This window comes from Perognathus longimembris, chromosome 7, assembly GCF_023159225.1.
Source record: "Perognathus longimembris pacificus isolate PPM17 chromosome 7, ASM2315922v1, whole genome shotgun sequence".
Taxonomy (NCBI): domain Eukaryota; kingdom Metazoa; phylum Chordata; class Mammalia; order Rodentia; family Heteromyidae; genus Perognathus; species Perognathus longimembris.
The window spans coordinates 19,410,500-19,433,805 of record NC_063167.1 but is presented as its reverse complement, the minus strand read 5'-3'; the positions used below and the strand labels follow the sequence as shown (position 1 = coordinate 19,433,805).

Here is a 23,306-nt window from a genome sequence, read left to right as displayed (position 1 = left end):
ATACTGCAGCTATTATCAGTATTTTGTTTTTATTTTAAAACAGTGAAAAAGAAAAATAAATATCTTGAAGAATAAGAATACAGGGCAGTGGGGGAGGGGGCTGGGGGTGTCCTGGCCTCGGTGTCGGTGTTCTCAGGCTGGGGGGTGCCAGGGGCCTCCCCGCTGGGAGGTCTGGGGCTCCCAGGCCGGGCGCAGGATGAGAGCCAGGCGCCGTGCCCGCGCCCCAGGCCCCGGGCCGCCCCCAGGGCGCCCCCCGCCGCTGTCCTGCCGTCCTTCCCGGGGACCGGCCTGGCCTCGTGCCCGCGGCTCAGCGGTGACCCAGGTCCTCCATGCCCACTCGGCCCCAGACGCCCAGCACGAAGCTCTCCACGTCGCACTCGTTGGCGCCGCGCAGGATGCGGAAGCGGCCCCCCTCGCCCCAGGAGGGGCCCCAGGAGTTGGCAGCCGTCTGGGAATGGGTGAAGAGGGTCGGTGAGGGCGGGGGGGCGGGGGGAGGGGGAGGGGGAGCGGGGCGGGGGGAGGGGGAGCAGGGAGCGGGGAGGAGAGCGGGGTGGGGGGCAGAGGAGGGGATCGTGGCGTGGGGGGCTCACCCAGTACTTCAGCGTCGTTCCGTTAGGCAGCCTCTCCTCTCCCCACCTGGGGGGCAGACAGGGAGGGGAAGGGCGCTCATCGCACCTGCGCCCGGCCACCAGGCCAGGGGGGCGCTCCCTGTGGTTCCCGAAGCTTTGGGAAATTCAGGTGTGGGCCCTGGGACCCTGTTTGTGTTTTTGCAAGTACTGGGGCTTGAACTTGGGGGCCTGGGCACTGTCCCTGGGCTTTGTCACTCAAGGCTGGCACCCTATCCCTTGAGCCACAGCTCCACTTTTGGTTTTTGCTAGTTTATGGGACATAAGAGGCTCACAGTCTGTTCCTGTCTGTCCAGCCTCTGCCTCCATAACTGTTGGTCTGTGCCCCAAAGACAACATGGGGAGAAAGGCGCCAAGGTGTAAGGGGGGAGGGTGGGCAGAAGCCAGAATTTGCACCTGGGTCTCCATCCTAGGACACATCTTCTGGCCCTCCTTCCCTTAGGGAGCAGGGGAACGAAAGAAAGACCTAGAAGAATGTGAGTATCTTTGCAGTGGTTCACTTTGAACTACCACAGCAAAACACATTGCATAGGGCTGGACTCTGTGACTCATGCCTACAATCCTACTCAGGAGGCTGAAATATTGAGGATCAAGGTTCAAAACCAGTTCAGGCAGGAAAGCACGTATGAGACTCTTTGCTCCAGTTAACCATCAATAAATGGAAGTGAGGGCTGGGGATATGGCCTAGTGGCAAGAGAGCTTGCCTCGTATACATGAGGCCCTGGGTTCAATTCCCCAGCACCACATATACAGAAAACGGCCAGAAGTGGCGCTGTGGCTCAAGTGGCAGAGTGCTAGCCTTGAGCAAAAGGAAGCCAGGGACAGTGCTCAGGCCCTGAGTTCAAGGCCCAGGACTGGCCAAGAAAAAAAAAACAAACAATAAATGGAAGTGAAGCTGTGGCTCAGTCCTTGAGCAAAAGTGCTAAGGATCTGTGCCCAGACTCTGAGCTCAAGTCCTACTACCAACACAAAAATAAAGTAAGACGGACATTGCATGGGCTAGACATTCCACTGACTGCTGAAATCCATGACCTGCACGTCTGTTATATCAGAGGGGCCAATTGAGGGCTCCCTCCATGAGTTTGCCAGACTTGGGACAGGGTACAGGATGGGAGAGGCTGAGCAGCTTGCACCCTCTTGTATGTTTTCCTGGGGTTATCCTATCTCCATGGGCAAGGACAGGATTGTTCTTAGAAGCCCTTTGGAGGCTCTCCATCCTCCGTGTGGCTCAGGACTAGCCCTTCCTCTTTCTTCCTTTTTGTTGGTTGTGGGGCTTGAACTCAGGGCCTGGGCACTCTCCCTGAGCTCTTTCACTCAAGGCTAGCAGTCTCCCGCCTTGAGCCACAGCACCACTTCCAGTGGTTAACTGGAGATGAGAGTCTCACAGACTTTCCTGCCTAGGCTGGTTTGAACCGTGACCTTCAGATCTCAGCCTCTTGATTAGCTAGGATTACACTCCCTTCCCCTACCTGAATTAATGTTTTCTCCTTTGGAAACAAGACTGGCAGCCTTGGCTTTGCATGAACTGTAAGGATTGGAAACAGGCTCCAGAGGCTCCCGCCCCTCACCATTCCCCAATGGGTGCACCGTTGCACCCAGTCACCTGTGCCCACAAGCCCCTCACCCTGTGATCTTGACAGAATGGGTCCCATGCCGACGGTACCGCTCCGGCCTCCCCAGGCTCACGGGCGTGTGGCTGTAGATGCCTCCCTGGTACAGGAAGAAATCCTCGTGGACTTCCATGAGTGCTGTGGGCGGAAGTCGAGGTGGGGCTGCTCAGTCCTTGAGTGACACATTAGGGCTGCACCCTGATGCAAGACTAAATGTCCTTTTCAAGATGGTGTGTGTGTGTGTGCCAGTCCTGGGGCTTGAACTTAGGATCTGGGCACTGTCCCTTAGCTTTTTCACTTAAGGCTGGAATTCTACCACTTAAACCACAGCTCTACTTCTGGCTTTTTGCTGGTTAATCAGAGAGGAGAGTCTCATGGACTTTCCTGCCTGGGCTGGCTTCTAACTGTGATCCGCAGATCTCAGCCTCCTGAGTAGCTATGATTACAGATTTGAGCCACTGGTTTGGGCACCAGGGGGTTCTTGCAGGGAGGGGACATGGGTGCCCCTCCCAGTCCCAGTGGACTTTCCGTCAATGCTGTTCAGAACATCTGGGCCACTGTGCCCACAAGCCGGTAGGACATTTACCTTGGACGGGACCATTCTCCATCAATTCCTTCATGATCTCCTTCTCCTGGAGTGAGGAAGGACACAGTAAGGCTTCATTTAGCCTTTGACCAAACCTCCTCTTCCAACTCCTGCCTCTGTCCCTTGCTGTGTGTGTGTGTGTACTTACATCAGAGCCCAGGCGGTAGACAGGAGTAACCTGATAGATGTCATTGGCATCAACCTGGCTATTGGGACAGTGGGCTGTGGCCTGTCGCTTGCCCCGCCCCGTCGCCCGGCTGTGCATCATGCAGCGGGGTCTGGGCTCAGCCTCATCCTGGTCGCGGCTCGAGAATGGATAGCAGTTGTCAGACACCACCCTGGAGAGGCAGCAGGAAGAAGCAAGTATGACGATGTGGGACCACACAGCCCAGGTGCTGTCCCAAAGGAGGCCTTGCCCACCTCCATCCCCCTCGACCCCACCCTGGGCCTACACCTCCTGCCTCATACCCTCGCCGACGCAAGAACCACCAGGCACCATCGAGACGCCCACCTCGGCAGCCCTGCTGGCGGTGGGTGTTACAAGACAACAGGTTCTGAGGTGACAGGACAGGTGTCATGTGTCCCATGGAATGGATGGACACTCGATCAGATGCCACAGCTGGTGGGGAAAGCAAAAGGGCTGTCAGGGGCCAGGCCTTGGCTCTCCTCCTCCCCAATACCAACCCCTGGGGGCCCTGGACACACCTGCCGTGGAGAAGGCCCAGGAGCCTGCACAGTTGCCCTGGTCCAGAGGCTCATGGATCAGGTTAGGCCACTTTTTGGAAGCCTCGAAGGCGGTGGGCAGCACTTCACCAGGCTCTAGCACCGTCTACAAGGTGAAGGTGTTCTCATGTGCCCGCTGCCCTGTCCCTGCTGCCCCTCCCCAGCCCAGCGTTAGAGGGCCCCTGAGAGTCCAGGGCTTGCAGCAGGTGGCTGGATCTGGAAGCACCCTGCTGCTGTGGGATCCCCACTGCCTTGGAGTCACATGGGAGAACCAAGCCCCTTTCGGCGGCTCCCCAGTACTGGGTTAGGGTGACTGGTCCTAGTTTATAGATGGGGCACCTAGAGTCAAGAGCAGCAAAGTGGCCAGGCCAGGGCCATCGCTTCCCACTCTCAACCCCAGCCTCGTTCCTCTGCACCTTCCAATCTGCCACACCCTCCTTCCTACCCAGGCTTTGGCCTCCAGGCCCTGGACTCAGGCAGGGGAGGGGAAGAAGCGATCTCGTGATCAGGCAGGCTGCCAAGACAAACAGCAGGAGGCAGAAAATAGGCAGAGACACAAGGAAGCCAGGACTGGACCTGGTCACCCCAGCCTGGGGCTGAAGTCCCTACAGACGGAAGAATGGCCCTTGGCCCTCCTTACCTCTTTCTGCCTGCCATTGATGGGCAGATCCTCCAGCCTGGGCCCCACCCCTGTACAGCAGCACAAAGCTCCCCTTCCTCACTCTTTAACTATTTGCGTCTGGTTTCCATTTCTGTCCCTAAAGGGTCCCATGGGTGGGAGTGGGGGTAGCCCCCTGCTCCCTAGGGGTTCTGCTGAGTCGGCATTTGTTCCAAGAATTGCCGTTCTCTGGCCAAGCTGCAAGAGCATGTCCCTTTTTTCCCTAAAATACCAAGGTGACCTCCGAGTCCTTTGGGCTCCAACCCAACTGTACTGAGGCCAAGGGCATTTTTTCCCAGGCTGAGGAGGCTGGGTGGGGGTGTGGGGGGGTGGGGGTGGGTTCAGCCTGAACCACATGACTTAGAATCTGAGCCTAACATTGCCAGTGCAGCAACAAAGGCCCCGAGAGGGGAGTGACCTGCCCAGGGATACACAGCCTCAGACGAGATCAGTCAGCGCAGGCCCTGGGTGGACTTACATAAATCTCATTCATGTTCATGACGGAAGAAGATGGGCGGATGGTGCCCAGGCGGTAGCGGATGCCCTCATCCAGAGTCATGCCCCAGAAGGCGCTGTGGTTCCCAGCCTGCCACCTGGAGGAGAAGCAATGGGGAGAAGTCATTGATCTGCTGAGATCAGGGGGCCTTGGAGCTATGTGCAGGTGAGACTCACAGTGGCCAAGTACAGAAAAATTACATCCCCAATAAATCTATGCCTGCATGGCACGGCGTGCATCACAGGTGTGGCGTGTGCGTGCACCCCTGTGCCTGTTAGGGCTGCACACACACCCCCACCAGCCTCTTACCCATAATTTCCCTGATTGATGGCATTGATCATGTCTGGGTCCACTAGGCATGGTTCCTGGTCACATTCCCACTGCTCATTGTCCTGGCAGGTGCTGGGAGAAAAGAAAGAAAGGAAAACGAAAATGGGGGGGTGGGGACCCTCGAATGGGAGGAGGCCTCAGAGGATAACAGGAGCCTAGGTTTCTGTAGGATCAACTCAGAACTCCTCGGTGGCTCTGCCCAGCCCGGTGGCATTCAACATCCACTCAAGCTCATGACTCTCAAGTTTGTCTCTGTCACTCAGATCTCTGCCTGAACTCCACAGTCAGGGATGTTAGACTCAGCACACCCCAAGCCAAATTTCTGGTCTTCCTTTTTTTTTTTTTTTTTTTTTTTGGTCAGCTGTGGGGCTTGAACTCTGGGCCTGGAAGCTGTCCCTGAGCTCTTCAGCTCAAGGTTAGAGCTCAACCACTTAAAGCCAAAGCGCCACTTCCACTTCGTGGGAGATAAGAGTCTCACGGACTTTCCTGCCTGGGATGGCTTTGAACCATGAGTCTCAGATCTCAGCCTCCTGAGTAGCTAGGATTACAGACATAAGCCACTTTATTATTTTTTTTTAATATATAAAATGGCAACACTGTTTATGGGAGCTCAGGTCAAACCTGAGAATCACTCCTGCCTTTCTTTCACACGCTGATCCAACCATAAGGCAAGTTCTGTTAGGGACTACCTTAAAAAACACACCTGTAGAATTGGGTGCCGTGGCTCATCCCTATAATCCTAGCTGCTCAAGAGACAGAGATCAGGAAGACTGAGGTTTGAGGCCAGCCAGGGCAAAAATGAGCAAGACCTCCACCGGTACCAGTACGAACTGGGTGCGATGACACACTCTTAGAATGCCAGTTACACAGGAAACCTAAGTAGGTGAATTGTGGTCTAGGCTGGGAGATCTGATTTGAAAAAGTCCTTGAGTAAAAAGTAGTAGACTGCCTGCCTAACAGTAAGCACAAGGCCTTGAGTACCACCGGAAAAACAAAAACACAGCATACCCAGAATTCAAACCATGTCCTCTATCTCCTGCAGCAACCAGGGTCCCTTTCACCTGGGTTACTACTGCTTCCATCCCTGCATTGTTCCAGCATCTGCCCTGCGTCATCCCCCCACCCCCACCCCCAGCGTACTGTTAACGCAGTTGCCATAGTGATCCTGCTAAGCCTAAGTCATGTCATGTCCTTGCTCTATCTCAAACCCTCCGCTGGCGTCACCTCATAGAAGAGCCAAAGTCCTGGAGCCAAAGTCCTGGACGGTGACGTCAGGCCTTGCACAGCTTGTCCTCCTGCTCTGTGTAGGACCTGTTCCTCCTCCTAGACCCCGAGGTGAGGCTGGCTGCGCACTCCAGCCACACTCTCGCCCCGCGGCCTCTGAGCTGAGCTGCTCTTCCTCCCAAATTCCCACTGCTCACTCTGTTCTTCCAAGTCTCCATTCAAGGGCTGGGATGTAGCTCAGTGACAAAGCACTTGCCTAGCAAGTGCAACGTCCTGGCCTCGATCCCCAGTACCAAAAAAGGAAAGACAAAAAATACAGTTAAAAAAAAAACACCCAACCGAGTCTCCATTCAAGCGCCACCTTCTCAGGGACCCGTCCTCTGGTAACTTTTCGTTATTGTGCCTGTACTGGGGGTTGAACCGAGGGCCTAGACACTTTAGGGCTCAAGGCTGGCACTCCACCACTTGAGCCACAGCCTCGCTTCTGGTTTTTTGCTGGTTAATTGGAGATAAGAGTCTCACAGACTTTCTTTCCCCAGCTGGCTTTGAATCTCAATCCTCAGATCTCAGTAGCTAGGTGCAAGCCACCAGTGCCTGGCTCTCTGGTCACTGTCTTCAAATTCAGCCTCCTCCTCCTTTCTGTCTCTGCTTTCCTGTCTTCCTTCCCTGTCCAACATCCTAGGGTGATACGCATCCTTTTCCTCATAGATGCTAAAGTCCTGAGGGCAGGTGTTGGGTAGTATTGTTAATACCTAGGTAAACAAAGCCTAGCACCCAACAAATACTACTTGAGTGACTGCATGACTGAGGCTGTGTGTAAGAAGACAGACACTGGAGTGGGTTCAGGTCCCATCCCAGACAGCTAGTCATCTGACCAGTAGTTGCCGCTTCCTTCCATTGCTCGAGGGAAGGACGTACTAGCGCTGCTCTCCCGGGCTTCAGCGACAGGCTTGTGAAGGACTCGGTGCAGAGCCTGGCCCGCATGAGGGCCTTAGTGCAGGCCTGGCCCACGTGGGCACTCAGAATTGTTCTCTATTATTCATGTTCTCACTCGCAGGAACCCCAGGCCCCCCTTTTCCTGAGCTATAGACTCATGGCTGACCTCCAGCACCTCTGGACGTGTAATGGCATCCAAGACTCAAAATAACTACCAGCCGTCTCCAGCTGATACTCCCAGGGTTTTCAGAACAAGGCACCCAGCTGTTCGGATCCATGGCCTGGGCGTCCTGGGGTGTCCCCCGTGGGTCCCCCTTAGCCGGTGCCAGAGATGACACCTCACTCACCCATCTGCCTATCACTCTTCCACTGCACCACCCCACTCTGGTCCCTTGTTACCGCCCACCTGGACCAGGACAAGACTTTCCTAAGTCTTCCATCTTTCCAAAGTCCCTCCATCTCTACTCCACCATCCATTCTCCATCTGCTGGAAAGCCAGAGCCCCAGGTAAGTCAGACCCCGCATCTGCCTTTGGACTGCAGACACTTGGAACAAAACATTGCTTATGCCAGGCACCAGCGGCTCACACCTGTACTCCCAGTGACTGGGGCGGGGGGGGGGGGGGGCGGCGGGGGGCTAAGATCTGAGGATCACAACTCAAAGCCAATCTGGGTAAAGTCCCTGAGACTTTTATCTCCAATTAATCAGCAAAAAGTTGGAAGTGTGTGGTTGAAGTAGTAGAGCATCTACCTTGAGTGAAAAAGTGAAGTGAAAGCACACGGCATGAGTTCAAGCCCGAGTACCAGCACAAATATCAATTAATTAAATACAAAGAAATAAATACACAAACACGAGTCCCCACTGTGTCTGTGAGACCTCAGGAGCTGGCGGCACTTCCTTGGGCCTGTCTCCCTCCCAGCTCTGGCTTGTCTAGGTCCTGGTGGTAGGGCTGCTTTGAGATGCCCATTTCCTGGGTACCTCATCTGTATCCCTCCCCTAAAACACATTCCCTGTTTCTTAGTCTCCTCTAACTTGGACCTCTCTTATGTCCTCTTTCTCTTCCATAACTCCTACAGCAGCACAGCAGCCTGTCATGTGTGTGTGTGTGTGTGTGTGTGTGTGTGTGTGTGTGTGTGTGTGTGTGTGTGGTTTTCTGTGCCCTCCACCAGCCAAGCAGAAGATTCTGCAGCTCAGGGACTGTGTTTGCTGAGTTCTGGCTGTCCCTGGGCCCAGCACTGTGCCTGTGAAAAGTTGACCTTTAATAACTAGATGTCAACGGAAGGGCTGAATTCTGCGCATTCTAAGAGCTTTTACAAGCTCATAACTCTGCTATTACAAGACGCTAAACTGCCTCCTGGCAGGCCAGCCCCCGGCGCCCGCCTCCAGTGTGGCCTTATAAGGAGCCTCCAGGGGTGCTGAGCCCCACTAAGCCTGATTCTCCAGCCAGAGCATGGTGGTGTGCAAGGAGGGCTGGGGGAGGCTGTGGGAATGGGGGGGGGGTGCCCTGTCCCTCTTTTCTCTCGTACACTGAGCGGCTAGGCTGGACCTCCCGACGCCCTCCCAAGCCCCTCAGCCACCAGGAGCCGTCCAGAGGGGCAGGCAGAGTTGAGGTCCGCCACTGCCCCACGATCCCCACTGCCGGTGCCCCAGGGCTGCCCCAGCAGGTCTGGACAGGGCTGGTGGCAGCAGGTCCCAGCATTCCAGAGGGGCTTGAGAGAAAGTTAACCCTTCAACAGCCACCCTCTGTGGATCAGGAGAACCCGAAGCCCTAGTTCACCCCCGGAACATGCGCACATACTGCACTGCGTGCACTTGTGATCTCCCACCTAGACGCACGCACACACACGCGTGTTCCCACTCTCACTGTGACCCACGTGCTCCTCACCCCATGAGGCAATGGAAACAGCTTGTGCGCAATGCATTCCAAAAAGTTTCCTTCTCCCCCAGGGGCCTCCCAGTCCCCGGCAGAGGGATGAGGGGTGGAGCGGGTGCAGGGACCCTATTATTTCCAGTAAGGCCCCAGGCTTCCTACCCAACCCTGCCCCACTTCCCATCTGCTTACAGGGCACCTATGACCCCTTCTTCCTCCTGCCAGGAATAGGGGGTGGGTGGGAAGGGAGGAAGGTCACATTCCAGGGGAGGCCCTGCCTCGGGCCTGCCTGCGGGCCGGCGGCCATCGCTGACCCTCACCCATCCCAGGGCAGCGGATGCTGTACTCATGGCTTTCCTTCCTGGCGTCCCCTTCTGGGACTCTCCCGTGACAGCCAGGAGAGTGGGGAGGGGCAGCAGCCCAGCCCAAGTCAGGATTCCCGACTCGGAGGTGGCTCCTGGCCAGGCAGCCATGGCTGACCACTCTCAGGAATGTTTCTAGAATGCTGCCATATGAGGAAGCACCATCAGTGTAAAAATCCACACACGCCCCCTCCCCACCCACTCAGAAAAGGAAAAGGACTCAACCCCAGGAAAAGAGGGAAAGGGTGGCAGGGGTAGGATATAAAATCAGGTCTGTTGACCATGGAGGCCACAAGGCCCCACGCACTCACCAGCGATTGCAGTTGTCCCAGTAGGTCCCGAGGATGGGGTAGATTCGGCCCCCATGCAGGCACCCTGGTGGGAGGAGGAGGAGCAGTGATGGTCATCTTGATATCACACACACACACACACACACACACACACACACACACACACACACACACACTCCGATCCCAGCCCACAGGAAACGCAAAGCCAAACTATAGCTTAAGATATTTCCTGTGGGGCTCCACACCAACAGCTCCACGGGAAGTTACTCAATGACTCTAGCTTGGTCGACTCTTGCTTTACCTGGATGCCAGCCACCACATTCCTGAGATCCTTGGCAATTTAAATGACTTAGGGCTTGGAGATAGAGCGTGGAAGGGGCATGGGAAAACTGAGGCCCAGAGAAGGTAAGTCACCACTTTGAGATAACATAGCGTTCAGGGATAAGCAACTCAGGGATGGATTCTCCTCAGGAAAAGCCCCATGGAACTGTGGGGAATGCTGATGATTCTCCTATGGGTTTGGGGGTGAGGAGGTTACCGAATGGGGATGGGGGTGGGGGGGGTTGAAGGTAGAGACAGCTCTGACCCCCTGTTGGGTATGAGCTGCCTCAGAGTTACAAGATTTTGGGCAAAGGCAGAAGAATGGCAAGATGAACCTGGGGCCAGCCTCTCTCTATGCCCTATCAGTTCAAGGTTGAGTCAGCAGGTGGGGCCAGCACCTTCCACTTCCTTCCGGAATAGAGACATGACTGGGAGAAAGGGTGGGAAGCTGGCTGCCATGTCCCTGGGCCAACTTTGAATCCCAGCTAAGGATCATCTCTCAGGCTTGCTACGGAGTGGAGCTAGACCACAGGAGGGACTTCCTAGAGGGATATGGTCTCTCCCGGAGTCTGCCAAGCCTCCTCAGCCGTGCTGAGCCTGGGGCTGGCAGGGTGACTGGCTCCCCTGGTTGTCTTGGCGCCCACCTTGGATGGGAGGGAAAGGGGGCGGCACCCCCAGGCAGAAGTCCCAGAAGTCCGGGCAGCAGTCGGACACGGTGCGGTTGCAGAATAGGTCACAGTAGCAGGTGGCCCCCAGGTAGGGCAGGGCACAGTCATCCACGCGGCCCCGGCAGCACAAGTCCTGCTGCTGGCAGTACCGGCCGCCCGCGTCCCGGATGCCCCGCAGGTGCAGACCCGGCGCCAGCTCCCTGCGCCAGCGCCGCCGCCGCGCGCCTGGGGCCACCTGGCCAGCCAGCAGCAGCAGCAACAGCAGTCCCAGTGCACAGCCCCGCATGGTGCCTCCTGGGCCTGGGAAGGCAGAGGTCAGAGGTCAGAGGTGGTGAGCCCCAGAGATCTCCCTGTGTGCAACCTGGGGCTGGGAGGCCCAGGGGGTCCAGCTGGGGGACACAGCACAGGGACCACCAGCTGTGTGTCCTGGCTTCCAGAGGCAGGAAGGTGGGCTGGGCATGGAGCCTCTGCCTGGCCAGCACTGGGAACTCAGAGGACAAGGAAAGGGATGGGGTGGGAGTTGTGGTATTCTTGGGTCCCCAGCCAGCACCCATCCTTCGGGTCTCACACCCTGACCCCAGTCCTCGATTGTGCAGCTGCTCCTGACCAGCCCTCAGGCCCTGTCCTGTCCTCTCTGTCCTCTCTGTCCCTCTGATCCTGTCTCCAGTGCCTCTCCCTCCCTCTGCCATTGGTCCCAGGTCCTCTGCCTGGCCCCTGCTCTGCTCCCTCTCTGTCTACACCCTGTGCCCTCTGAGCAGGGCGTCCCTACCTGGTGAGGGGGTGTGGGCTGGACCCCGGCTGCCCTGCGCCTCCGCCTCCTGGCTGCGATCGATGTGCGGACACCGAGTTCAGGGAAGGGGTGGGACGGCTTATGTACCGCCCCGCCCGCCGGCAGCCGCTGCCCCTGCCCCGCCCCTGGTGAGTCGGGCTGCCGGGCTGCCGGGCTGCAGGAGGAGGGGCCTCTGATCACCTGAAGGGTGATCCCTGGGGTAGAGGGCTGGGGCTGGCCAGCTGGCTGGGAGGCTGGCTGGGATGGGCAGTCCCAGGCCGAGGAGGGGCAGGTGTTTGTCCTCTTTGAGTCTCCGGTCAGTGGAAGCTTTTCCTTAGCGGGCAGAACTGCAACTCAAGCGTAAAGATTTGTGGTCTGAAACTAGGAAGGACTTCCCACTGGGCCTGAAAAACTCCCCTAGAGAAGCTGAGACGGGGAACCAGGCTCTGAGTGTTGGCCGTGCTAGGGAGTGGTCAGCTCGCCTCTGACCCCTCCGTGGGACAAAAAGCTATCTACACCCTTTTGTCCAGTGACAGCAGGCTGGAACGATCGGAATTCTGGGGAGGATTCCAGGATTTGGGAATCTGCAGACCTTTGCCCCAGGGAGCACAGCTCTGGGAAGAGCCAGGTGTGTGGCTGCTGCCTGTACCCTAGGGCCCCCTTGTGGGGTCCTCGCTCCCCAGCCCTGGGAGCGCTGTGCTCAGCACGGCCCCCTCTGTCAAGCTCAAGGGCACCCTCCTTGGCACCTGCCCCTTTATCAGGGCCCTGCCAGCTGGCACCCCCTGCAAAGCTCCCCATCCCGCCTCAGGCCTAACTAACCTTCCTTTCACCCTGGCGGCCCTGGGCTCTGAACAATGGGGCTTCTGTCCCTCAGGGCACCGCCCTCCCTCACCTTGTGGCGCAATCTCCTCTTTTCCTATAAGCTTGGGCCTGAGCCAGAGGGCTCTCCTAGCCAGGGGAGGAAGAGACCACACCTGCAAGCCCCTGGGCCTCCAGGCCCGCTCCTCACCTGCCACAGTGCCACCCCAGGCCACCCCAGCCTCCCTGTATCCTCCCCCAGCCAGAGCACCAACCCCTGGCTGGCTGAGAGGCCAGGACAACCAGCGTTTGTTGTATCAAGGCTACCCCCTGCCATGGGGTATTGGGGGTGAGTTGTGGGCCAAGTGAGCGAGATGGGCGTCCCATCTCTGGTAAGGGATGGGGCGGTGACATCCTGAGGCCCAGCATAGGCACTCACACCCCCCAGAGCTACCTGTCTACTCCCTGTATGCAGAGTCTAAAGGAGAAACTGAGGCGGGAAGATCAGATGAGTCTGAGCTCACAGAAGGCAGGCTCCCTTCCTACTACCAATGCACCCTCCAGGGGCCACAGTCACCCAAGACAGGCCTTAACACCTTCCTGGTTGGAAAGTCCCTTTTCCAATCTTACCTCCAATTCATCTGCAATTCAAGGTGGGTCCCTTGGAATCAGTCAGTGTCACGTCCTCCAGCGAAGAGGCTGCCTCCAGCAGAATGAACGCCCTGCCATTATGAATTAGTCTCATGGGACTGGGACCCAGACCAGCCCAGCCCAGAGCCATCTAGCCTGTGTTTATCCCCAATCACCCCTTGTGAGTTCCCGCATGAAGCTGTGTATTCTGTGGGTGCTTACACGTACATATCTGCATTTATCATGTGTTTGTGCTTGTCAGACTGTGTCCCTTGGTCTGTGTCTGCCTGTCGATCTGTTTGCCTGCCTATTGGTTGCCTGTGTGTAGGTCTGTGTGTGTGTGTGTATGCCTTGGCTGTCTGCCAGGCCTTGTCTGTCACTCTGCTTGTCTATGCACTTACCTGTCTATCTGCCCCGTGACATAGTGTGTGTGTGTGTGTGTGTGTGTGTGTGTGTGTGTGTGTGTGTGTCCACAGAGCTGTGTGGGTGTCTATGTTGGTCGAGGGTCTGTCTGGAAGTTAGTGGATTATTCGCAGGACTGGGTGGGTGTTGTGGTGTGTCTGGGAGTGTGTCTAGAAGGTTGTCCTTGTCTCTCCCCACCTGTCGGTGTGTCTGTGCTGGTGTCTGCTTGTGCTGTCTAGGGGTTTGGGTTGTCTGTCTGTCTGGCTGGCTGTGCACAGGAGGCAGGGGCCGCCCCCCTCATTGCAGAGCTTGGAGCTGAGCCCATCTCTGTGGAATCTCGTGACTCACTGGGCTCCTTGGCCAAGAAGGAGAGGAAAAGGGTAGGGTGTAGTGGGTGCCGGACACCCCACTTTCCATTTCCATGCCTTCCTCCACCCGGCTCACCCTGGTGACTCATTCTCTGTGCTGTGCTTGCCCAGCATGGGGCCTCGTCCAAGGCCTGGGAGAAAGCAGCAGACAGGGCCTGGCAAGCTAGCAGCCGGCGCCCTCCCGCTTTCCCAGGAAGCCATGGTCTCCTCCGGGGCCTCCCTCAGGTGGAGCCCTGGGCAGCCCTGTCACTTCCGGGCCTCCATGTGCACCTGTCCCACAGGCTCCCCCAGGCCTGTCAGGGAGGTGGAGGTGGCAAGGGGCAGTGACAGCCACGCCCTGGCTTTCTTTCCTCCCCTAGAGATCTGGGATTCCTCCAGGCCTGAATCCCTTCCAGCTGCTTTGGACGCCCTGGATGGTTGAGAGGTGCAGCCATGCTCTGATCCAGCCTTCTGATCTGAGGGGTCCAGATATGCATGGCTCAAACAATGCTCTAGTCAATCTTGGGGAATCTTGTGTCTCCCTGTGGTCAGTTGGATGAGCCCAAAGCTCAGAGCAGTGATAGTGATACTGGGTGATACTGGGTGATATTGGGTGATACTGAGTGATACTGGGTGATAATGGGTGATACTGAGTGATGCTGAGTGATACTGGGTGATACTGAGTGATACTGGGTGATACTGAGTGATACTGAGTGATACTGGATGATACTAGACAATACAGAATGATACTGAGTAATACTGGGTGATACTGGGTGATGCTGGGTGATACTGGGTGATACTGGGTGATGCTGAGTGATACTGGGTGATACTGAGTGATACTGAATGATACTGTATGATACTAGACAATACAGAATGATACTGAGTGATACTGGGTGATGCTGAGTAATATTGGGTGATACTGAGTGATACTCGGTGGTACTGAATGATACTGGGTGATGCTGGATGATACTGAGTGATACTGGGTGATGCTGGGTGATACTGAGTGATACTGGGTGATGCTGGGTGATACTGGGTGATGCTGGATGATACTGAGTGATACTGGGTGATGCTGGGTGATAGTGATACTGGGTGATGCTGGGTGATACTGGGTGATACTGAGTGATACTGGGTGGTACTGAATGATACTGGGTGATGCTGGATGATACTGAGTGATACTGGGTGATGCTGGGTGATACTGAGTGATACTGGGTGATGCTAGGTGATGCTGGGTGATGCTGAGTGATGCTGGGTGATGCTGGGTGATGCTGGGTGATACTGGGTGATGCTGGGTGATGCTGAGTCTGTAGGAGGGAGCTGGAATTGTCTTCTGCCACTGAAGAGATTTAAATACAGAGTGAAATAATCTGTTGTGCAGAAGTCTGTTCCAGCTGTCCTACAGAGAACAGACAGTACTGGAGGGCAAAGGAAGAGTCACCGAGGCCAAACGGGAGGCTGGTGTGGTAACTTAGGCTAGCGGTGTGGAGGAGCGGATGGCCTAGGGGCATCGCGATCCGAAGCAGAGCTGGTGCTGGAGGCTCAGGTCTGTAATCTCAGGAGTCTGAGATCTGGAGGATCTTTGTTGAATGGTAGCCTCAGAAAAGTCTGAGATTCTATTTCCAAAACAATCAGCAAAAGGCTAGACTGGTGGTGTGTCTCAAATGATAGAGGAATAGCAAAGCAAGGAAGTCAAGCATAAGGCCCTGAGTTCAAACCTCCAGTACCAGGTGAGGGAGGAAGAGGAGGAAGAGGAGGAGAAAGAAAAGGAGGGGGGAAAGCAGGCTTGCCTTTCTAGCCTGAAGTGGACCTGTCCTTCTAGCCTCATGGCTTCAAGTGGCCACAAAGCCTCTGCCACTCCTCTCACTGAGCAAGGAAGACATTCTCTCCTTGTCTGTCTCTTCAGTGGAATGGGCTTGGGATGGCTGACGACCAACCCAGCAAGTGGCCCTGCTCTGGAAGGCAGGAGGCTGCACTGTCCTGGGTAGGCTCCACAGTGGTCTTTATTTATTTATTGCCAGTCCTGGGGTTTGAAGTCAGAGCCTGAGCACTGTCCCTGAGCTTCCCTTGCTCAGGGCCAGCACTCTACCACTTGAGCCACAGCGCCACTTCTGGTTCTCTCTGATTATGTGGTACTGAGGAATTGAACCCAGTGCTTGCTAGGCAAGCACTCTATACCACTAAGCCAGATTCCCAGCCCCTCTATAGAAGTCTATGGGGGGGGGGACCAGACACCACAGTGCATAGCCACTTGTGGCCCCAGATAATCCAGAGGCAGAAGTGGATCATTTGAGCCCAGTTCAGGGCCAATCAGGGAAAGACAGCAAGACCCCATCCCTACAACACATTCAGCAGTGCAGTAAACCAAGCAGGAGTGGCCAGGGAGGAATGGAGGAAGTATGTGCTTCCAGAACCGAAAGAGGCAAGTGTGTCATGATGGTTCCCTTGTAATCCTAGCTTCTCAGGAGGCTGAGACCTGAGGATCATGGCTCGAAGCCAGCCCAGGCAGGAAAGTCTGTGAGAATCTTATCGTCAATTAACCATCAAAAAGCCAGAAGTGGAGCTGTGGCTCAACTGGAAAAGCTCAGGGACAGTGCCCAGGCCGAGTTGGAGAGGGGGATCGAGAGAGAGAGAGAAGAGAGAGAGAGAGAGAGAGAGAGAGAGAGAGAGGTGTAGAGGAAGGACCAGGCGGGTGCTTGTGGGGCCTGCTCAGTCCCTGTCACTGAGAAGGAGGGAGATATGGGCAGGAGGTGTGTGTCCAGTGCTAAGCAAGAGGGACAGGTGCCATAGCCTTGCGTGGGAGGAAGCTGGAACAGGTTTGCTGGAGGCAGACTTGGTGGGGACAGATCAGGACAGATGGACAGCAGACAGGAGTCAGAGAACCGGAGCTGCCAAGCACAAGGAATTCTTTTCTTTCCTCTTCTTTTTTAAAGGAATTTTTAGCACAAGAGGAAGCAGGAAAACAGAGCATTAGCTAGAAGGGAATAGGGAATCATAGGAGGGTCTTGTCCAAATATAGAAGACACAAAACTTCCTCTGTGTTGATGGCCAGCACAAGGAGGGAGCTGGTGATGTGGAGAGAGGTTTGAGGAGCCAAGTTCTGCGTAGGGCAGCCAGTGAGGGGATCCCCTGTGCCCAGGATGGGGCTGGCTTCTAACGGACAGACACAGGGCCAATCCCCTGACACACAACAGGAAGAGGAGGTGTGTGTGGAGAACTAGCCAATCAGAGATAGAGACTTCCCTGGGACTCTACTTCTCTATTTCTTCAGTGGACTATGAGCAAGTCATAGCCCAAGGGAGGCTAGAGAAAGGAGGAAGGGTCGAGGACTAACGGTTAGGGGAGACATACCTGGAACTCTCAAACCCACCAGAGAAACACACCGGACTGTAGCAGGGTCAGTGATCATCTGAGGCTGCTGACTATAAATTTGTAATGAGCTCAGTCAACAGGTAAAGTGTGTGTGTGTGTGTGTGTGTGTGTGTGTGTGTGTGTTTTAGTTTATTTGTGTTGGTACTGGGGCTTGAACTCAGGGTCTGGGTGCTGTCAGCTTTTCCAATCAAGACTAGCACTCTACCACTTGAGCCACAGCTCCACTTTAGGCTTTTTGCTGGTTAATTAGTCTCATGAACTTTCCTGCCTGGGCTGGCTTCAAACTGCCATCCTCAGAGCTCAGCTTCCTGAGTAGCTAGGATGACAGGCGTGAGCCGCCAGAGCCTGGTTGGCTGCTCCACTTTTATGGTGACAGCTAATTCTCTCAAACCCTCAGGAATCCTGGAATGTTTGGAGACAGTGGCTCGCATCTCTTAATCGTCTCCATCACTTTTGATAAAGGACACTGCCTGGAAGTCACAGCTGGGGGTCACCCCCGTGTGCGTCCTCAGAGCTGGTGTTGTGCCTGGTGCCTGTGGCCCTGACCACGTTGGCATTTCACTTGACATTTCTGGGAACTATGGATCATCCCAGCCCGGAATATTGAGAACTACGGGCTAAATCTTGACAAGTACAGGGCTGTGAGCGCATCTTACACTTTTCCTTTTGATTTGTAAGCAGAAACAAGTCCCCCATGGCTTGGGTGACACCAGGTCTCACGGCAGAACCCACTTTTAAGAGCTGGGTCACTGCTGGGCACTGGGGACTCTTGCCTGCCATCCTACCTACGCCGGAGGCTGAGATCTGAGGATCGAATTGGAACCAGCTGGAACAGCAAAGTCTGTGAGGCTCTTAGAAGCGGAGCTGTGGCTCAAATGGTAGAATGTGAGGAAGGTAAGCAGGAATGAGTATGAGGCCCTGAGTTCAAGCTCCAGTATTGGCTCGCACAGGCACACACGCAAACACACACACACACACACAAGCTGGGTGCTAAGGGGGCAACCCCATGATGTGGCCTTATGGGTTGTGATGGGTTGACCTTATTTGGAGAAAAGTGCTCGTGGCTGTTAGGAGCTAAGGGTCTGGAGCTGTGAAGACTGCTGGATTGTCTGGGTGTCCAGGGCCCCACCCAAGAGCCATGTGAGAGTATGCAGACAGAAGACAAGAGAGCAAAGTGGCCTCAGGGACACAGGCCAGCCATAAGGAGCACCCAGAGCCACGGGAAGCCACAAAGAGGCAAGGAGTGGCTTCCCCCAGAGTGATTACAGGGGCTACCTCCCCAGCCCTGTGCACACTTCCGGCCACTTCCAGCCTCCAGTTACCTGGGAGAAAATGCACCTCTATTGTCTTATGCCAAGCTGGCAGTAACTTGTTTCACCAGCTAGGAATCCCAACGTGGTGGTTTCCAATCTGAGGTGAAGTCTGCGATCTCGTGTATTGATTAGATTGCCAAAGCTTAGGAAAGCTCACCCAGATCAAGCCAGCATGAAGCAGACACTCTCCAATTATCTTAAAGCTGGGTCAAGTGGCACTTGCCTATAATCCCAGCAATTGGGAGTCTGAGGTAGGAGAGCCTTGACTTCAAAGCCAGCCTGGGCTACAAGCATGACTGTCTTGGAAAGAAAAGAAAGGAAAAAGGAAAGGAAAGGACAAAGGTGAGGGGGGGAGGGAGGGAGGGAGGGAGGGAGGAAGGGAGGGAAGGGAGGGAGGGAGGGAGGGAGGGAGGGAGGGAGGGAGAACCTTCTTGGATTGGTTCAAGGGGTTGCCTGCCATGGTGGAGGGTGAGTTGAATTTGGGAGCACAGACCTCAGACCCAGATGGAGCAGGTTCTATCCCTGGCTTCACCATCCAGCAAATTGTGCAATCTGGGGCAACTTCCTTAAAATGTGCCTCAGTTTCCCCAAGCCCGCCCTCCCCAGCTACAATGTAGTTGTAAGGATGATATAACATCACAGACATAAAGCCGGAGCGAGGTCTATACTAGGGACAGGGCATGAATACAAAAGAAGAATCTCTTGTGATGAAACTCACTGGAACTGGAAGTGATGTGAACTGGGAAAATCCAGTAGACTCCAGCAGGAACCATGCAACTCTCCCGAGCCAACGTATACCAAGACCAGATCAGACCAGTCAAAACAGGATTAGCACAGTCTGGAATCCATGCGTGGGGCTGTCTCTGTTGGCAGAGCTGCAAGCAGACCCCGGCTCTCCACAGGACTGGGCAGCCAGCGCCCAGGGCCGAGGGCTACAGAGGCTGACTCGGTAAGCCGGCAGGCGTGGGATTGCTGCTAAAAGAAACACTGGGATTCCTATGGCAGCTTGTATCTAACATGCTGGAAACCAACTTTATGTGAATTCAACAAGAGACAGGGACTCCCAAGGGGCTCACGAGACCCAGGCTTAAGAAACACAGTTATGTGGGGGTACCAGCAGCTCCTGCCTGCAATCCTAGCAACTCAGGAGGCTGAGGTCTGAGTATCACAGTGTGAAGCCACCGCCGGCAGAAAAGTCCCTGTGAGGCTCTTGTCTACAATGAACCACTCAAAAACTGGAAGTGGAGCTGTGGCTCAAAGTGGTAGAGTACTAGCCTTGAGTAAAAGAGCTCAGGGACAACGCCCAGGCCCTGACTTCAAGTCTCACAACTGAACACACCCCCCCCCAAAAAAAAGTATACAGTAAAAAGTCTCACTGGGACGCTTTTACTTGCCCTGCAGTCTTGCCCAACCCTCCTAGAGAGCACTTGCTTTGGTTTTCCCTTTGGTTGGAATTGTCGGCCTTGCACTTGTTAGCCAAGTGTTCTACCACTTGAACCATAGCTCCAGCCCAACTTTGCGTTGCCATCTCCTGAGAGTCTTTATACAAGTGCAAAAATGCTTATATAGTCTTTGCACTTGTGTTCACCTAAAGCTAATAAAACGCTCCAGGCGGTGCCTTTTGTTATAGTCACATAGCCTCAAGATCTACATCTGTAATTCCAGTGCCTCTAGCTTTTTATACCAGTGAAAATGTCCTAGCACAGGAATGGAATGAATCCACTTGCCCTGCTCCCTTACTGGCGGGCTCAGAGCTGATTCTGGTTGTTATTTGGTTCTAGGGATTGAATCTAAGTGCCTGGCTCAGAGTAAGCATGGGCTCTACTTCTGAGCTTTACCCTCAGCCCCAGAGTCATGGTTGTTATTTTGGTATCACTAACAGAGCTGCTTCACAGTGAACAGGAAAGTGGACTGAAGATGTTGTATTCATTTTCTATAGCTGCATAATGGCTAGCCATACTCTGCAGTGATTAGTTCGAAGTCTACAGGTAGAATGTCGGGCTTGGTGTGTGTTGATCTAGGCAAAATCAAGGTATGGGCCAGGCTTGGTCCTCATTGGAAGGCTCTGGGGAAAAAAGGATTTGGTTCTGTATAGATCTGAGGTTCCTGTTGCCTTTCTAGCTATAGCTGGAGGCCCCTCAGCTCCAATGGGGTGCTCACAGGCTTTGTCAAGGGGCTCCCTTCAACTTGGAGCCAGAAATCGCACTATAGGCCTTTCTCAGGTTCCTGATGAATAAGCTTTTGGAACTGGGGGAGAACTCTGCTTTCAAAGGGCTCACCTGATAAGGCTCAGCATGCCCAGGATAATCTCTTAATCTAAGGTGAATTGTCCTGGGACCTTACCTATATCTACAAGATTCCTTTTTACCACATCATGTGATCTAATCACTGAGGTCACAGTCTCCTTGTATTTATATGTACACACACACACAGCCAGGAGATCACTTGGGGGGGATCTGGAGTTCTGCCTACCTCAGGCATCTTTGCTGCTTTGCTGGACAGTGCCATCTTGTCCCCCATAAGGCTGCTTGCTCGAAGGCGCCTCTCACTTGTCGTGATGCGCGTGCCTGCGTCTCCATGTGCTGCCCCAGGAATGTTATCAAGCCTCTGGATTTCTGCCAATCCGATAGGAGAGAAATGGAATGTCAATGTATTCTAAATTGTGTTTATCCTCTTGTAAATAGGCTAAACATTCCTTCAAAAGCCTAAGAGTCATTTCTAGTTCTCTTTAAGCCTTTTAGTTCTGTCTCCAAACATCGAAATCCAAAATGAGTCAGAAACCCTTCTATGTTTTATTCTGCTGCTTTTATGGTTTCTTTTCTTTTCTTTTTCTTGCTCTCTTCCTTTCTTTCGTTGAAAGCATCTTGCTATACAGTTGAGCTTGGACTTGAACTTGAGATTCGGGAATTACAATATTCTCTACACTTCCCAATTTGGTTCTGTTTTTCAGTCCCGTGGACCCTAGGGTTTCTCTTAACATTTTCTAAGCACTGAACGCAGAGCTAGACCCTCCTCCCCGCAAGGCACCCACTTTGGGTTAGCAAAAGGGGTCTTCAGGACGGCCTCTCGTTCCCTTCAGCCCTCCCAGAAATCCCAGCTTGCTCCAACTTCCCTTCCTGCCCACCAACATCTGGCTTAAGGGGGCACTGCTTCTCTGAGGAGCCTCCAATTTAGAGGGGAAAGCAAGCCCGTGGCCAGTCTGGAGCGGAGTAGAGAGAGGAGAGAGAGAGAGAGAGAGAGAGAGAGAGAGAGAGAGAGAGAGAGAGAGAGAGAGAGAGAGAGAGAGAGAGAGAGAGAGAGAGAGAGGAGAGTGCACAAGGAGGGAGGAACTGGTGTCTGAGTTGAGTCTTAAGGATGCAGAGATAGAGGAGAGAGAGAGACATCTGCACTGGCTGCAAGGCCGGCAGGCAGTGGGAAGCCCCGGGAGAGGAAATCCTGGAGGGGATTTAATGGACCACAGGTCCATAATCATGGGCAGGAGCAGGGCATGGCTGAGTTCTGTATTCAGTGCCAGAAGAGGCAGCAAGCAGAGTTTGATGAATGAAATCAAGCAGAGGGAAATGAGGTTTCAGAAGCTAAGCTAAATCATCTCTCTTTATTCTGACAGTTGGAAGCAAAGACCACCAAGCAGCCCTGGGTTGCATCAGGTGGAGCCCGGGCACTCCCGGCACACCACTGTCCCCTGGTGGCCAAGCTAAGAATTGTCTGTGACCGACCTCCGATGCTGGATTCCCCAAAAGCCACACTGAAGAATTAGCTCTAGAATGGACTTCAGCCAGCACCAGGGTTTTAAATTCCTAGGCGGTCTGTGTAATCGCACACCTTGAACCTGGACTGACGCAACCCCGATCATTTGCATGTCTGGGTCCTGAAGAAGCAAATGGAAATCTTTGGAGGAAGATTGCCTAGGATCTACATTAGTCACAATATGCTTCCAAGTGCCCTGGAATGAAATCCTGGTCAAGGACCTGGTGACAAACACAAACTTGTAAAGGATCAAATGCTGTGATTATTTCACATACAGCATGAAACATCTATGCTTAAGTAAACAAAAGACAAGCTTGGAAACATACTTGCGTGAATCAGGGAAATTAAAAGAGTTAACAGTTGAGTTGGAAGGAGGCACATTTAAATTTCTCAGAATAAAAACAACAACAATTAAAATGCAAAAATAAAAAACAAGTTAAGGGCTGCGAATATGGCCTAGTGGCAAGAGTGCTTGCCTCATATACATGAAGCCCTGGGTTCAATTCCCCAGCACCACATATATAGAAAAAGCCAGAAGTGGCACTGTGGCTCAAGTGGCAGAGTGCTAGCCTTGAGCAAAAAGAAGCCAGGGACAGTGCTCAGGCCCTGAGTCCAAGGCCCTGGAATGGCAAAAAACAAAACAAAACAAGTTAAAGCAGATGGAGTATAACTGAACAGAGCACAACAAATAAGAAGAAACAATCTAGAACATGCGTGAGAAGATGGTGTTTTGAAAAACTATTTAAGGTGCATATTGATGAGTATGCCTGTAATCATAACTCCTCAGGAGGCTGAGATCTCTAAGGATTGTAGTTTGAAGCCAGCCCAGGTAGACAAATCCATAATATTCTTACCTCCAATTGACTAACAGAAAGCCAGAACTGGAGGTATGGCTCAATTGGTAGCATACTAACTATGAACAAAAAAATCACTCAAGGACCTGAGTATAAGTCCCCGTACCACCACACAAAGAAAGAATATATATATATATATATGTATATATGTATATATATATATATAATGGACTTTCAAGTTGGTAAGTATGGTTTAACCAAAATTGACCCTATTCTGGGGCTATAAAATAATTCTCAACAAATTTCAAAGAATTTAAGACATACAGACTATATTATGGATCACAATTTCATTGAATTGGAAAACAATAGAGATACAGATCTCTCAAGGTTTGGAAATTAAACAATATATTGCCAAGTAATCTATAAGTCAAAGAAGTCAG

General features: G+C 53.8%; 1 protein-coding gene and 1 long non-coding RNA gene across 3 annotated transcripts; one reads left to right on the top strand and one right to left on the bottom strand.

The window, feature by feature from the left end:
- Positions 1-13: 13 nt before the first annotated feature.
- Positions 14-11,586, bottom strand: Tinagl1 (tubulointerstitial nephritis antigen like 1). 2 transcript variants are annotated; one of them, XM_048350734.1, is made up of 12 exons: positions 11,470-11,586; positions 10,677-11,000; positions 9,733-9,796; positions 5,009-5,101; positions 4,682-4,796; positions 3,528-3,651; positions 3,291-3,441; positions 2,971-3,160; positions 2,823-2,868; positions 2,251-2,374; positions 591-636; positions 14-448 (listed from the first exon to the last, which is right to left on the bottom strand). In XM_048350734.1, exons 2-12 carry the CDS (start codon positions 10,984-10,986, stop codon positions 308-310), a joined length of 1,404 nt encoding a protein of 467 aa, XP_048206691.1. In that variant the 5' UTR covers positions 10,987-11,000; positions 11,470-11,586; the 3' UTR covers positions 14-307. The 2 variants fall into 2 exon arrangements, with proteins under 2 accessions (XP_048206691.1, XP_048206692.1); XM_048350735.1 differs by having other exon boundaries at positions 10,677-11,005; positions 11,469-11,547.
- On the top strand, positions 9,822-22,389 carry LOC125354839. Its single transcript, XR_007211553.1, has 2 exons — positions 9,822-10,116; positions 21,933-22,389. It is a non-coding gene; the product is annotated as an uncharacterized LOC125354839 (long non-coding RNA).
- Positions 22,390-23,306: the final 917 nt, after the last annotated feature.